The sequence below is a fragment of the Prionailurus bengalensis genome, chromosome B3 (assembly GCF_016509475.1).
Source record: "Prionailurus bengalensis isolate Pbe53 chromosome B3, Fcat_Pben_1.1_paternal_pri, whole genome shotgun sequence".
NCBI classification, from domain to species: Eukaryota; Metazoa; Chordata; class Mammalia; order Carnivora; family Felidae; genus Prionailurus; species Prionailurus bengalensis.
In genome coordinates this window covers 9,874,152-9,888,209 of record NC_057355.1, presented here as the reverse complement: position 1 = coordinate 9,888,209, position 14,058 = coordinate 9,874,152, and the positions used below count along the sequence as shown (strand labels likewise).

Here is a 14,058-nt window from a genome sequence, read left to right as displayed (position 1 = left end):
GTCATGTCTCTAAGAAGCTCATGTTTCTGGTAGCGAGAAATGATAGCTTAAGACCACAGTCTGGGCAGTAGGGACGGTCGTTGCTGCTGAGGTTCTTTGTCATGTGGCTTGTCGTCCTGGATGGCTGAATCTCCTCCTTCAGTAGGTGTCTCCGGAAAGGCTCGCGAGGACAGTACCCTGTGTGCTTCCACACTGTTGATAATTTGTGCCAGTGAGAGCTTGAAAGTCTGCTCCTCTGCTGGGATAGAAAATCCTGGGTTCCTGTCTTCTCCCCTTGGGTATCTCAGTTGTTCTTAAATAATGTTACTCCTTTTTTTTCTGACTTAGTGCATTGCCACCGGAGTGTGATCAGAATTCCATTCTTCCCATAGAAGTCATGTGCCATCTGCCAAGTGCCCAAAGAACTACCTATTCGAAATTCAAGTAATGTTACTAGCACAGGCCTTAGTGTTGGGGTTTTTCTGGGTTGATGTCCCCAGGTTCTCAGTGTTCTAATTTGGTGTGGCTTCAGAGTTTGCAGATTTCAGGAAAGTATTCTTAAAGGATAGTTTGTAGCATCTTCCCTATGCTTGTGCTTTGATTTTCTCAAGAACGTGCGTCACCCACATGCTGGGCCGTCTCCGCCTGTCCTCGGTACTTGTCACTTTCTCTTCACGCTTTTTCTCTCCCATCTTTTTAAAGTTCCAGTATCCTGCCCCCTTCTGGTAAGTTGTTTTCTGTTGGGTCTGTTTGCTCCTATCTTGTACTTCCTGTTTCTAAAATGATTGTTTCTCTTTGTTCCCACTTGTTTGAGTCTGTGTTTCCCGATTCCTGCCTGGGTTCCTCCCTGCCTGTGTCCTCTCCTCACTGTAAGTAGCTTGTCCACTTTATGAACGTGGCTTTCTGATGTGCCGTTACCACCCGCAGGGAAGTTACGCCCCGCGTTCCTTCTCTAGCTCTCTCTCCTTAGCTTTGTGTGAGATTTGACTTTGAGGTTTCCCGGTTGCGCATTTTTACGTGAAATAAGTTTCTTAATTTTTTACGTTGAGATACCTGTTCTCATTTCGTGGGACTCTTTGTTTCCGTGTGGTGTTTTTTTTAAAAATATGATGGCTTATCTTACAAGATTCCCTGCCTCTGTTTCCCTCCTCCCCCTACTCCTCTGTTGCTCCCCTCCTGCTCAAATTTTATTCCACCGGAAGCACTTTCTCCTTTCCGTGGGCCACTGGCTCTAGAAAAGAGGCCTCGCTGGTCACAGACTCGAGATTCTGGATACATCTCTGCTCTGGTCCCTTGAGCTCACTGTGGCAGCAGGCACAACCCTGCCAGTTTTAGCTGCTCTCAAATTGGCCCATCTTACTTCCCAGGAATTCTTTTTGGTTAATTTGGCACAGGCTCTAGAAGGCCACGCTCCTTCCAGTAAATTACTCTGTCTTCCCTGTGCCCTTTCAAGTTTCTTAGGCCTCATATAAAGAAGGCTAAAGGTTTAATCTCAGAATTCCCAGTAGAATCCAGCTAAGACACACATTCTGGGCAAAGGGGGTCACCTAATCACTCTCTGGAATTTTCTGATCATGCTCTCCCTGTACATCTTGTGTATCACCTGGAGATGTTCTTTTTTTCATTGGAAGGTGAAATGTCGCTTTTGCATGTTTCCTTTTTTCCAGTGGAGATCCTTCAGGGTTTGGTGAGTGGAAGCCTGGGAGGCACACTGGGGCAGGCTGTCAGTAGCCCTGTTGAGCAAGAAGGTACGGTTGGCCCTGTTTCCTTGCCCCGGAGAGCAGAGACCTTTGGAGGATTCGACAGCCATCAGATGAATGCTTCTAAAGGTAAATGATTTAGGGGCCTTTGGCTGGCTCGGTCGGGAGAACATGTGACTCTTTCGGGATCATGAGTTCAAGCCCCACATTGGGCCTAGAGCTTACTTTAAGAAAAAAAAGGGGAAAAAAAAAAGGTAAATGCTTTAGAACTTGTACGTCTGTAGGCGATCCTCGACTATCACATAAAACCAAAAATGATGTATGTTCTGGTAGCTTCAGCTCCTTGGTCCCTTTCAGCCAATAGATGTTCTAGTGAAATCCCATCGAGCAGCTAGCTGCCAAAACACAGTTTCTTTCAGTGTCACGCTTATTTTGAGTAATAAAAAATAATTTCCTGGGATCTCAGCTAAGGTGTGGCCAAAGGACCAATAATACTTGTTTTTCTTTTCTGCTTCTAATTCTTCTGTCTCAGTAAAGTTATTAATAATCACTTAGTTGCCACCATTTGGCATTAATAAGATGCTGACATAGTATATCGCTAAGCTATGTATATTGTGTTCTTTTCTTTCCTAATCTGTTTCACAACTTAAAAAAAAAAAAACGTGTTTGCTTTAGGAGGCGAGAAGGAAGAAGGAGAGGATGGCCAAGATCTTAGAAGAACAGAGTCGGACAGTGGTCTGAAAAAGGTATTTTTCTGAAATCCGCCATCTAAGACCCCCTTAGCACCTGTCCTAATTCATAATCTTGGCAGCTAGTCCATGTTGATCTTGTCTTGGATGCTGACTTGCTGTTACTTCTACTGTAAGAGGAAAGCACGTTTTTCAAGAGACCATACAGTTCAGATTCCCCTGTTACTGGCCGTCCGGCCTTTCTGGCTCAGAACCGTATTTATGCTCCTGGCGCCCACGCCTCTGGCCCGGCGCTCAGAGGTTTGCGTAAGTGCCACACACCAGCCTGAGCTCTTTACGGGGCCCCAAATCTGCATTGCCCTGCAGTGAGAGGCTGTGGGGCAAAAGAATGAAAAAGGGAAGCCAGAGCAGAATTGAGACACACATTGAATGTTATTTTTGCCTCAGGATCTTCTTTTTTTTTTTTTCTTTTTTTGGTGTAATGCGTGTGTTTTGTTTTATAGGGTGGAAATGCTAACCTGGTATTTATGCTTAAAAGAAACAGTGAGGTAAGGGCATCGCAAGCTCCGTGTAAGAATAGGGTTTTCTTACAATTGCTAGGCTGGGAATGCTCGTGTCTGATGTGCCGTTTCTGATGTGCCGTGGTGAACAAGCTGACTCTGGGCTACGATCTGTGCACTTAACCAGTGCGGCCGCCGCCTCCCTCCCTCTCCTCCGCCTTTCCTGGGCCCCAGGGCACCATCCTGGAATTTCCCCAGACTGTTGCCTCCCAGCACGGCCTCCGTCTGTGTCTCTGTCCTTGAGAAGCCAGCCTCTTGCTTTCTGTGAACATGGGCTGTGAGGCCTCCTTTCCTGTCACACAGGCCTGGCACCAAAAGCCACAAGTGTGGAACATGGCGGGTCAACTTGCGGGTAGTTGTGGGCACTGATTTCCCGTCCTGCGAAGACTCAGGTTGACTTTCCTTCTTTGAGTTTTACTCTTCACTGGCTGTGTGTCCCTCTGAAAGCAGCTGTGGCTTGCCTCTCGTTGGAGGGCAGCCTCTGACACGAGTCTTCCTCACCTTCCTCAGCTGAGTTCCGCTGACCGGGCCGCAGAATTGCGGCTCCTCCTCTCCTTGCTCCTCAGCAAATGCTGTTCCCTGCTGGCCACCCGAGCGTGGCTCTGAGTGTGTGCTGCGTGTGTAAGCAGACCCGAGTGTCTGTGACAGTGGCTTTGTGGGCTGTCCCTCTCGGGAGGCTCTTCGTGTTTCTTCTTGCTTTTAACGTAGGATCTTTAGTCCCTGAGGAGCTTTTTCTAAAATTTTAAATTAAAGGAATCTTTCCCCCTTTTTCCCCTAAAACACAGAAGGATGTTTTCAGTTTATTGGCATGGAAGTCTAAACACTGCAGTATCTGAAGGAACTCCCCTCAGAGCATTCTTAAATGAAATAAGCTTCCTCTCACACAGACTGTCGCTCTCTGTCATCTGCTGCTTGAGCAAAATTAGCTCTTTTTTATTCGGTGACTTCTTCCCTGTACTTCATGACAAGGGTCAGGGAAGGAGGGCATTCCAGTATGGATTACACCCTGCAGACGCCCCAGCCAGAGTCTGCTTTCTTTGGTGACCTCCATTTATTAAGAATAAAGTGAGGGGCACCTGTGTGGCTCAGTCAGTTGAGCGTTTGACTCTTGATTTCAGCTCAGGTCATGATCTCCTGCTTTGTGGGATCGAGCCCCATGTTGGGCTTCTGTGCTGACAGTGAGGAGCCTGTTTGAGACTCTCTCTGCCCCTCCCACATGCACACACACTCCCCCTCTCTCTCTCAAAGAAACAAATATTTTTTTAAAAAAAGAATAAACTAAAAAGAGGTGTAAAAAGTGTTTTTAGAAGCGCTAAGCCTGATAATTAAGTTTTTTTGTATTTTGCTCTTTGTACAGTTGATCCTTGAACAACGTGGGTTTGAACTGCATGGGTCCACTTAACATGTGATGTTTTGGGGTTTTTTTCAATAAATACAGTGCCGTACTGTAAATGTGTTTTCCTTATGATGTTTGTAGTAACACTCTTTTCTCTAGCTAACTTTACTGTAAGAATACAGTATATAACATACAGAATATGTGTTAATCGACTGTCATGTTATGGGTAAGACTTCAGGTCAACAGTAGACTGTTACTAACGGTAACTACTGAACTATTAGTTAAGTTTTGGGGGCATCAAAAGTTATATATACACGTGGATTTTCTACTGTTCGAGGGAATCAGCATCCCAACCCCTGCACTGTTCAAGGGTCAACTGTATTATAAAAGGAATATGTGATAGTAGAAAGCTTGAAAAATGTCCAGTAATGGAAAAAAGGAAAAAAAATAAGAATCCCACCACTGAGAAGTAACTACTGTTAAATGGTTTATATGTGTAGCCTTTTCTTCTACATAACGTGTATTTTTGTGTGGGTGTGAATACTATAAAAATTGTTTTGTATAATTGGTATCAGTACCCCCCCCCCAGGAGCTTCATGCCCTTTTTTCCTCTTAACCCACTTTAGAAGGGTTTTCCCAGAGCACATTTGTACAGACACGCTCTTTAACAGCTGCTTGTTGTTAGTTGTGTACCATAGTTTAGTTAGTTCTTCCTCTACTTTTTTGCTTTGCAAACAATGCAGCAAGAACAACCCTGTGCACACAGTGACTGTTCCCTCCACACACTGCCCTGCGCTCTGGAAAGAAGTGTGTGTGGCATGCTCCCCTCCCTCCACACAGGCTTGGTCTCACCAGCACCGGGAGGGGTTAGTTGTTAACTAAGGTTTTGTTGGCTTCATAAGTTTGAGTGGGATTTCTTTATTTTTCATCTGTTCAATTTCAGGTGAATCATTTTTAATTGGTTATATAATTGGCCGTTTGTATTTCTTTTGTATATTGCTGGTTTATGTTCTTTGCCTGTATTCTTATGAGGGTATTCATTTCTCATTGATCCATGAGAGCCTTTTTTTTTTTAGTTTATCTATTTTGAGAGTGTGTGAGCAGGGGAGGGGCAGAGAGAGGGAGACAGATCCCGAGCAGGCTCCACACTGTCCGCACAGAGCCTGACTCAGAGCCACAAACCTTGAGATCATGAAACCAAGAGCCGGACACTTAACTGAGTCATGCAGGTGCCCAAGAACCTTTTTCATTTCAAGGATTTTTTTTTTTTTCATTTGGCTTTTCTGTTCTGTATGTTCCTACCTTTTTCTTTTCCATTTCACATGGTGACCGTTAAAAGTGCATCTATGGTTTCTTGTTTTGCTTCTTCAGAAAACCTTCTCTGTTTCATGGTCAGAAGACATTCTTCTATTTTCTTACAACTCCTTATGGTTCTTTTTTTACACTTAACATTTTCATCTGTTTGAATATTTTTTGTGTGAGCCAAGATCCCACTCAGTTTTTCCCCAAGACTTCTTGGCCACTTTTCTCAGAACAATTTGTTGAATATTCTTTCCTTTCCCATTGATTTAGAAACTCTACTTATATACTAAGTTCTCATGATTTGCTCTGCACTTTGTTTTGTTACCCTGTACGTGTGTCATTTTTGTACCAATTTAGACAGGTGGCGTTTTATAATGCATTTAATGTGCGCTGATGTTCTTCCTGCCTACGGTTGTTTGTTTGCTGGTTCTTGTTCTGTATCTCTTAGGCACTTGTAGCTGCTTATTCTTTCCAGTGCTTTCTGTCTGGAAACCTCCCATTCAGACACAAGCACCTTGCCGTGTGTTGGGGGGGGGGGGGGTTATGTTGCCAAACGTCACGTGGTGCGCTGGGTTCTGAGACTCGGTCCCAAGGTGATGTGGCCATTGCTTCCTTTTCCAGCAGGTTGTCCAGAGTGTCGTTCACCTCCACGAACTCCTCAGCACGTTGCAGGTACGGGCCTTTCTCTTTTATCCCTTCACTTGTTCTGACACGTATTGTTGGTGTGGGGTTTGGAGGTTGCTAGTGGGTAAGTGGGGCCCTCTGTCAAGACAAGACTGGCTCTCATGATGAGAAAGGTTTCAAAAGGCAGTGGCTGGAGTGTCCTCCACCTTCTAAGATAGAGTTGATGATGGCAGACTGGAGGTGCTGTTAGCAGCCTTACTGCAAAGCACATGGGGCACTGTCATGGTTCAGGGGTCTTCTGTCCAGAAAAGCTTTAGTATGATTGTAAGTTTCCATGTTCCATATCTCCGTGTGGTGTGTGGATAGGGCAGCCCTGCCCAAGTGAGGACCCCTTAGCACTTGCTGGGTATCATCTGTAAATTTTGCTCCCTTCTTTTTCTTTGAAGCTGTAACAGACCCAATTGCTACTTGTCCCGCCTCCAGAATACAAGGCCCCACCCCAGGCCGTGTCAACAGCGAGCAACCCAGTTCCTCGAGGCTGGGTCTCCGCGCTGCCGACATTCCTGTGTGACAAGTGCCCAGGGTGGTGGTGGAGGGCTGTCGCCCCCACTGGGCGACTGGGCGAGAACGAGGGGGCGTTGGCGTCCGGCCGCACCTCGCTCCTCCGTGTCCCCGCAGGGCGTGGTGCTGCAGCAGGACAGCTACATCGAGGACCAGAAGCTGCTGCTGGCCGAGCGCGCGCTCAGCCGCGGCTCGTCGCGCCCCAGCTCCCTGGTGGAGCAGGAGAAGCAGCGCAGCCTGGAGAAGCAGCGCCAGGACCTGGCCAACCTGCAGAGGCAGCAGGCGCAGCACCTGGACGAGAAGCGGCGGCGCGAGCGCGAGTGGGAGGCCCGCGAGCGGGCGCTGCAGGAGCGCGAGGCGCGGCTGGCTCAGCGCGAGCAGGACGTGCGGCAGGGCCGCCAGGACCTCGACCGTGACCGCGACGAGCTGCAGTTCAAGAAGGGCGCCTACCAGTGCGACCTGGAGAGGCTGCGCGCCGCCCAGAAGCAGCTGGAGAGGGAGCAGGAGCAGCTGCGCCGGGACGCCGAGCGCCTTAGCCAGAGGCAGGCGGAGCACGACGCCTGTCAGGTGGGGGCGCTGCGGCGTCGGGGAAGGGCCCGGTCCCTCCTGCCCTGAGTGCAGGGTGGGGGCGCTGTGGGGTCCGGGAAGGGCCCTGTCTGGAGCGCGGGCGGGAGCTGAGCCCCGCGGGCAGGTGCGGGGTGGCGGTCCCTCCTGCACAGGGGCACACCAACCCGAGCGGGTATCAGGGCCTTCAGCGGCTGTTCTGGAGCACGGACCCGCCTGTCTGTCAACACTCCTGTTGCCATGCGTTTGATGGATGGATCTGGGACCGCCACAGGAAATTCGGGTGGCGTCCCACAGAGGCACTCAGATATATGGTGGGGGCGCCGGTGGCTCCGTGCTGCTCTTCAGGGCGAGGATGGATTCCACCCCCATCCCAGTAAATCAGGGCTCCTAGCACAGGGGCGCACAGACCAGACCGTCTTTCTCTCTGCCTCTTTGGTTTGACCTCTGAGCCCCCACCCGCCTGGAACCTGCCACGCCCCCCTGACCCCTCAGCCCCAAGGTAATTCTCCACAGCCCTGTGTCAGTCTTCAGGGAATGGGAGTTCCTTTCTGAGCTGCCTCCTCCCAAGACACTATGAATTCTTCCCGGTGTGGACATTAAGTACATGCGCTAAAAATAATGGTATCAAGGGTGGTACCTTTAACACTGACCCAGGTACTATATCGGGGGGCGGGCGCTAGGAAGGAAGCCCTGAATCCTTTTACAGCGAGTGCCGGGGGTCCGAGGAAGTGGGTGCACAGCGGGCTGACCCCCACAGTTGATCTCCGCCAGCACTTAGCGGGCCCCGGGTTAACACCTCTCATCTTGAACATGTGCAGGTGTCTCACCCTCACACCAAGCTGCTGAGGATCCCATCCTTCTTCCCGAATCCTGAGGAGTCCCCCTTGCCATCTGTACCTGCGATAGCCAAATCAGGGTCACTGGACTCAGAACTCTCGGTGTCCCCAAAAAGGAACAGCATCTCTCGGACGCACAAAGATAAGGGGCCTTTTCACATACTGAGCTCCACCAGCCAGACAAACAAAGTAGCAGAGGGTCCGAGCCAGGCCCCCGTGCCCGCCTCCGCCTCCACCCGCCTGTTCGGGTTAGCCAAGCCAAAGGAGAAGAAGGAGAAGAAAAAGAAGAATAAAGGAAGCCGCTCTCAGTCTGGTGGTGAGTCGCATGCACCAGCTCTCCCTGCGCCCATGGTGTCCCTGGATCCTACAGGGCGGGTGGATTTTGGTAGCGTGGGAAGGGTTTAAAAGGTGCCGTTCAGGTGTGTAAAAGCTGAACTGCCACCTCCCAAGCCCACCTGCTCTATCTGCGCAGGATGCTGGGGCACGAACTCTCGGGCATCTAGGAACCCACTGTGTTGCACGCGTGTGCAAAGGAGAGAGCATGGGTGTCGTTTTGGGGGCATCTGTTCCCCAGCTGAGGGACTGAAACTCACTTATGTGAAGATGAAAGTCTTCCCTGCTTCTCTCGGTCTAAGTCTAACCATCGATACAATAACTAGCACTTGGTGAGCTTTTCCCGAGATCTGACTTAATCCTCCAAGTGGCTGTGTGTGTGAAGTAGGTGATGCCAGCCAGAGAGAACCTAGGGGACGTGAAGCTCAGAGAGACCACTGATGTCCCTGCCGGCTCGGAGCTTGGGATTAAATCCCCCTAAATGAGGCTCCCTGTTTGCACATCCCTTTCCCCTAAACCCCTCTCTGTTCCTTCTCGTTAGGATCACTCCCTCCCACCTATGTGGGAGGTCAGAGAAAAGTTTCTGTCTCCAGGCCTGTTTGTGAACAGATCTGATGCTTTGTCAGGTTAAAGGGAGCAGTAGGCGGTGAAGGGTGTCAGAGGACCTCATGCCTGGAACTGGTCAAGGAGACCCTGCGAGTGGGGTCAGGCACCCACCAGGCCATCATCTGGGTGGAAACTTGGGTTGGGGAGGAAGAAAAGGGAGTGTAATGAAAAGGCCAAATTTTTCTGAAGTTTCACCTTGTGTCCCCTTCCCAGATGGCCCCGCATCAGAAGTGCCCACGGAGGGTGAAGAGATCTTCTGCTGACCCTGCCCTCTGTCCCGGCCCGTGGCTGCCAGCTCCCCACTGTCCTGCCGTTCCTGGGTGTGCTCTCCTACCGTGGACGCCCATGCCAGGAGACCAGGGCCCTGGACCAGGAACAGATGGTCTCGAATGTCAGGGTGGGGTGGGAGGCCCGGGGCTGGTGGCATTGGTAGCAGCCAACGGCTCCACTGAGGATGTTTCAGTGGTCCGGGCACTGGTTTGGGGCACGTCAGGAACTCCTAAAGGCTGAAAGAGGTTTCCAAATAAGGTCTGAAGTTATCCCTGCCTTTTGTTTGGGGGACACAGCAGTCTGACAAGCAGATAGTGGGACTCTGTCCGTGTGCGTACCGGTACCCGTCTGCATGGACGCGTAGGGTCTGCTGGAAGCAGGCACCCTCCGTGGCAGGCGCCGGCTCGGCAGTGAAAGTGCTGCCCGGCCTGCTCCGGTAGCGTGTGGGCGCTTGGGGCTCCCCCGCTCCTCTGCGGCGGTTTTCCCAGAACCTTACCCCGTGCACACCTCACCCCTTTTTGCATGTATTTCTCATTTCATTTTGGAAGGGAGGGCGAACGTTTGTGAAAACCAGTGAGAGAAGGTGTGATGTGTTCAAAGAGCATATATATGTACATGATCTGCACCATCCTGATTTGGGGATTTCAGCTATTTAAAAAAAAAAAAAATCTAATTTCAACATCCAATCCAAAGAAATCCTATTCTGGCTTCCTGTTTTTCCTGCATTGTGACACTTTTTGGTTGTCACTGACCCACAGCCTCCTGGCAACCTCCCAAGGGAAAAGCTACAGCTCCGGCAGTGAGGTTGTCCCCACCCCTGTTACCAGGACAACTGGCTGAGTAGGTTCAGGTGAAGGAGTTCAGCCCGTGTGCAGCAATTTCCACCAGTGTAGACCGAGGGAATCACTGGCCCAGGTGTGGCTCAGAAACGTTTTCATTCTGTCTTGGGGGCCTCGGCAGAATTTGATCTCTTAAAACCTTTTTCCAGTCTTGAAGGTCTGTTGGTTGTTGTAGGTCACCCCTTGAAGGTGCCACAAATGCTGCCTGGTCTTTCTTTGTCTTTTCCCCCACCGTGGGTGATCCGTGTCTGCTCGAGGCTCGTCACCAGCTGGTTGGAGCAGGACAGTTTGTGGAGTCCCCTCTGAGACCCGTGTGCCTGCTGGATTCACTGCTTCCCTGCAGGGGGGCAGCCAAGAAAAGTCTGTGCTTTCAGTGCACCCTTTGATTCCTGCTTAGTGCCCCTCAGGAGCATGGGTCTTGGGACATACTTGTTGGAAAAGCAAAATCTGTAACTTGGTGCTTGTTGATGAATTGCAAGCTGGCCTTGCAGATGGAGATATTTATCTTTCAGTTTATTTGAAAGAGGTCTGCTTTAAAATTTTTAGCTTAGATTTGTTTATTTATTTGTGTGTGTGTGTGTGTGTGTGTGTGTGTTAAGGGTAAACATACCGGCCCAACGGTTTCAGCTCTCCGATCCACGAGGAACTTGATGAGCCAGCAGTGCAGCTCACTCCTCAGTGTCTGTCCAAGTGCCTTGAGGGCCCAAAAGAAAATTAAGGGTTGGGGCAGGGGTCCGTGTCCTTCCCTCCTCCTACCCCACCTCCCTTCTTTGATCTAGGGTTGTCTTCCTTGCTTGAGAGTCGAGAAACGCCACCTGTGGGTTACATTTGGCTCTTTCTGTCCTGGAGATCTAGCCTTCAGAAACAGACTCTCAGAACCAAACCAACTAATCTTTTGAACTACGATGTACCCCCCCCCCCCCCCAAGACCCTAAGGTACAGGACTTCCTTGCACCAGCCCATACAGCTCTGAGCTACAGCCCTGCCTGCCACGGTTCTCCTCCGGTCCACATGGAGCCTGGCTGGCTGTCCTCGTCCCCAACTCAGGTTCCCCTCTGGGGCTTCACGTTCCCCCCCCCCACCCCAGAAGCACTCTGCTGGGGGGAGTGGCCCCGGCGGATGAAGCCTGCGTTCCTGCTCTGTGTCCACATAGGCCAGGCCTCCCCATGTACTCCCCACAGAGTCGCCATGGACACTGGGTTTCTGTCCATTGCTGCCCAGCTCAATGGCGATTTGAAGGTGCCTTTTACTCCCAATCTGCTCGAAGGTTTAAGTTGTTTTGGTTGTTTTGGCTGGTGTTTTTTCCAGACAGATTTCACCTGCCCCCACACCCCAGGAACTCCACTCGGTTGCGTTGTGGTTGGACCAGTGTGGAATCAGAATTGGAAAGTAGCTTCCTGCGTCCACCTGGCCTGCCCTCTTGCACAATGTGGTCTGCAGCACAGAGAGAACTGCTTCCTAAGACCTGTGCTCTGACGTGCCTTTCTCCTCTTTCCCCCGTGAAACTGAACTCCGGGGGACGTTGTTGTGCTTGCAGAACTGCCTGGATTGTTGCTGCTTGTGCTTGTGACCTGGAGAGCCGCTCTGGGGCCCGAGTCGTGAGCCCTCATTTCCTGTGAGAAGGGGTTGTCTGCCAGGGTGGCTCCGACCCGGTGTTCCATTGTGTCCCCCTGGTAGGGTACCACACTTGTCCACCAGGCTCAAGAAAGCAGATGCCTGACGTTGCGTTTAAGTTTGGGGGGACAGATAGAGACAACCATCCAGAGTCCCCAGATTTCCAGAGTCTAGTGAATTTCCTGGAAGGAGGCTCCATCCTTCTCAAAACTTCTATCATCTCAGAAGCTGTCATCCCAGGTGGGTGACATGTGCACTTTAACCGCTCTCATCTGTCGGCTTCATTTTTGAGACAATCGGCTATGTTCGTGGAGGCGGGGTAAAAACCTGCAGTTTGCCATAATTCAGCCTTTGCCAACATTCCACTCTCTACCCCCACGAGAGCTGTCTGTGGGGCAGAAGTCCTTATCAAGTTTGGGGGTTGTTTTGTTTTTTGAAAAGGTACGAATCCTGCCTTTTTCCCTCTTACGTCTCAGGGTAGCACCACTGAAAGTTGTCCCTTCAAGAATGTTCTCCCTCGTTATCTTGCCTAACCCCTGGTATCAGCACAAAATTTTAAGACCCATGGGGTTCGTTTTACCCTTATGGGGGGGCAGGTGTTGGTGTGTGGGGGTTTGATAAAGCAGGTTTTGCCTTAAGTGAAGGGTGGAAAATCATACCTTAGAAGCCAGGACGGTCCAGGAATTGACATTCACAGAAGTACTTGGTTTTTCATCCCTTGGTCTCTAAAGTTGCTTTTCCGAAGCCCATTCTTTCTTCCCGAGGACTTTGTATTTGCATGGGGCTGCCATCCACCCCGGTGTTGATGGGTGCACGGTTGTGCCCAGAGGGCAGCCAGGCCCCGCGCAGGGCTTGGAGAGCCTATTCTAGTGAGTGGGCTTCAGTGACCATAGACAGGGTGGTTTGGAGGGGACCCCAGACGGTGCTGGACTCCCGCCAGTGCTCGGACGCCCTTGGGATTTGGAAGCCCAGAAACATCCCTCAGCTTAGATGGTGGCAGTGGTTGAGAGAGACGTGTGGCCTGCCTGCCTTCCGGTTCCCAGCCCAGCGCATCGTTCTCGCTGATCTGCAAAGAGGAGGGTTGCGGTTTGTGTCTTGATTTTTCTTCCAGCGTAGCCTAACATTCCTAGTCACCCAGGAGCTTTGGAATCTACCACCTGCTGGCCAGGTTTTAGAAAGTATTTTCATGCTGCCATAAAAGGAAAAAAAAAAAAAAATAGGAAGGGGGAAAAAAAGGCTTTTCTTTCGTTGTATCATCTAATTTAATTTGTGCAAAGATTGACAGGCCTTGAATTACTTCTCCATCTCGCTAAGGTTCAAAGCCGGGCAAACCCAACTGGCTAAAGTCCTCCGGCCACAGACCCTGACAACCTGCTCCACACACCCAGCCAAGCCCGGCCTGTGCTGGGGTCGCCTCGCTGCTGTCCAGCAGAGGGCACTGCCCCCCAACCCGGCCTCTTCCCCCCAGAGACTCCCCCAGCCTGAGCTCTCCTGTCTCTTGCAGCCACCTGACAGGGAGCCGCCCGGTCAGCTCGCCCGTGGTCACGGTTTAGCCTGTGGTTTTCTGTGTCCTTACCTGCCGGGGGCGCGGGGGGACGCCCAGATATGCAGGAGGCCGACCCCCGTACACCTTATACCTCTGCTTCTGTTGTTTTCAGATGCTATACGAACATTTCTATGCTAGATTCTTTTTGAAATACAAAGGGGTTAAAACCCAGATGCTGTATATTAATTTGTAATTATGTATAAAGTAAAACAGTTTTAAACTGTAAAAATTTTTTTTCAATGTGTTTTCTGGGATTTTGCCACAACATACTGGCTTTGTATTTTATTTATCTTCCTTTCTAGTTATTGGCTTCAGACTCTACTTGTAAAGTCCCCTCCACCCTTTCAAAAAAATAAATGTCCCTTAAGTCTCAATTGTTGCTGTATTGTATTTCTCTGTGGGCTTCCTGGAGGGAGTGCCAAGATACTCTGGGCTCCTGGTAAAGGGGTACCCCCCACCCTATGGAGAGCCTTCTCCCCAGGGTGCCTGGATGGCTACTTTGGTTAAGCGTCCAAGTAACGCTCAATTTTGGCTCAGGTCATGATCTTACGGTTCATGAGTTCGAGCCCCATGTTGGGCTCTGTGCTGATGGTGCAGATCCTGCTTGGAATTCTCTCTCTCTGCCCCTCCCCTGCTCATACTTCTTCTCTCAAAAAAAACAAAAACAAAAACAAAAAACTTTCTCCCCAAAGGGAA

At 50.4% G+C, this 14,058-nt stretch overlaps 1 protein-coding gene across 23 annotated transcripts in view; it reads left to right on the top strand.

The window, feature by feature from the left end:
• Positions 1 to 13,736, top strand: part of AKAP13 (A-kinase anchoring protein 13) — a 335,560-nt gene extending 321,824 nt beyond the window's left edge. For 16 of the 23 annotated variants that reach the window (XM_043554751.1, XM_043554750.1, XM_043554737.1 and 13 more), the window contains 7 exons: positions 1,647 to 1,808; positions 2,355 to 2,425; positions 2,872 to 2,916; positions 6,188 to 6,238; positions 6,869 to 7,318; positions 8,137 to 8,470; positions 9,307 to 13,736. In XM_043554751.1, the coding sequence (XP_043410686.1) occupies positions 1,647 to 1,808; positions 2,355 to 2,425; positions 2,872 to 2,916; positions 6,188 to 6,238; positions 6,869 to 7,318; positions 8,137 to 8,470; positions 9,307 to 9,356 (1,163 nt within the window). In that variant the 3' untranslated portion in view covers positions 9,357 to 13,736. The remainder of the gene's footprint in view (positions 1 to 1,646; positions 1,809 to 2,354; positions 2,426 to 2,871; positions 2,917 to 6,187; positions 6,239 to 6,868; positions 7,319 to 8,136; positions 8,471 to 9,306) is intronic. The other 7 variants (XM_043554748.1, XM_043554744.1, XM_043554743.1 and 4 more) reach the window with 2 other exon arrangements.
• The last annotated feature ends 322 nt before the right edge of the window (positions 13,737 to 14,058 follow it).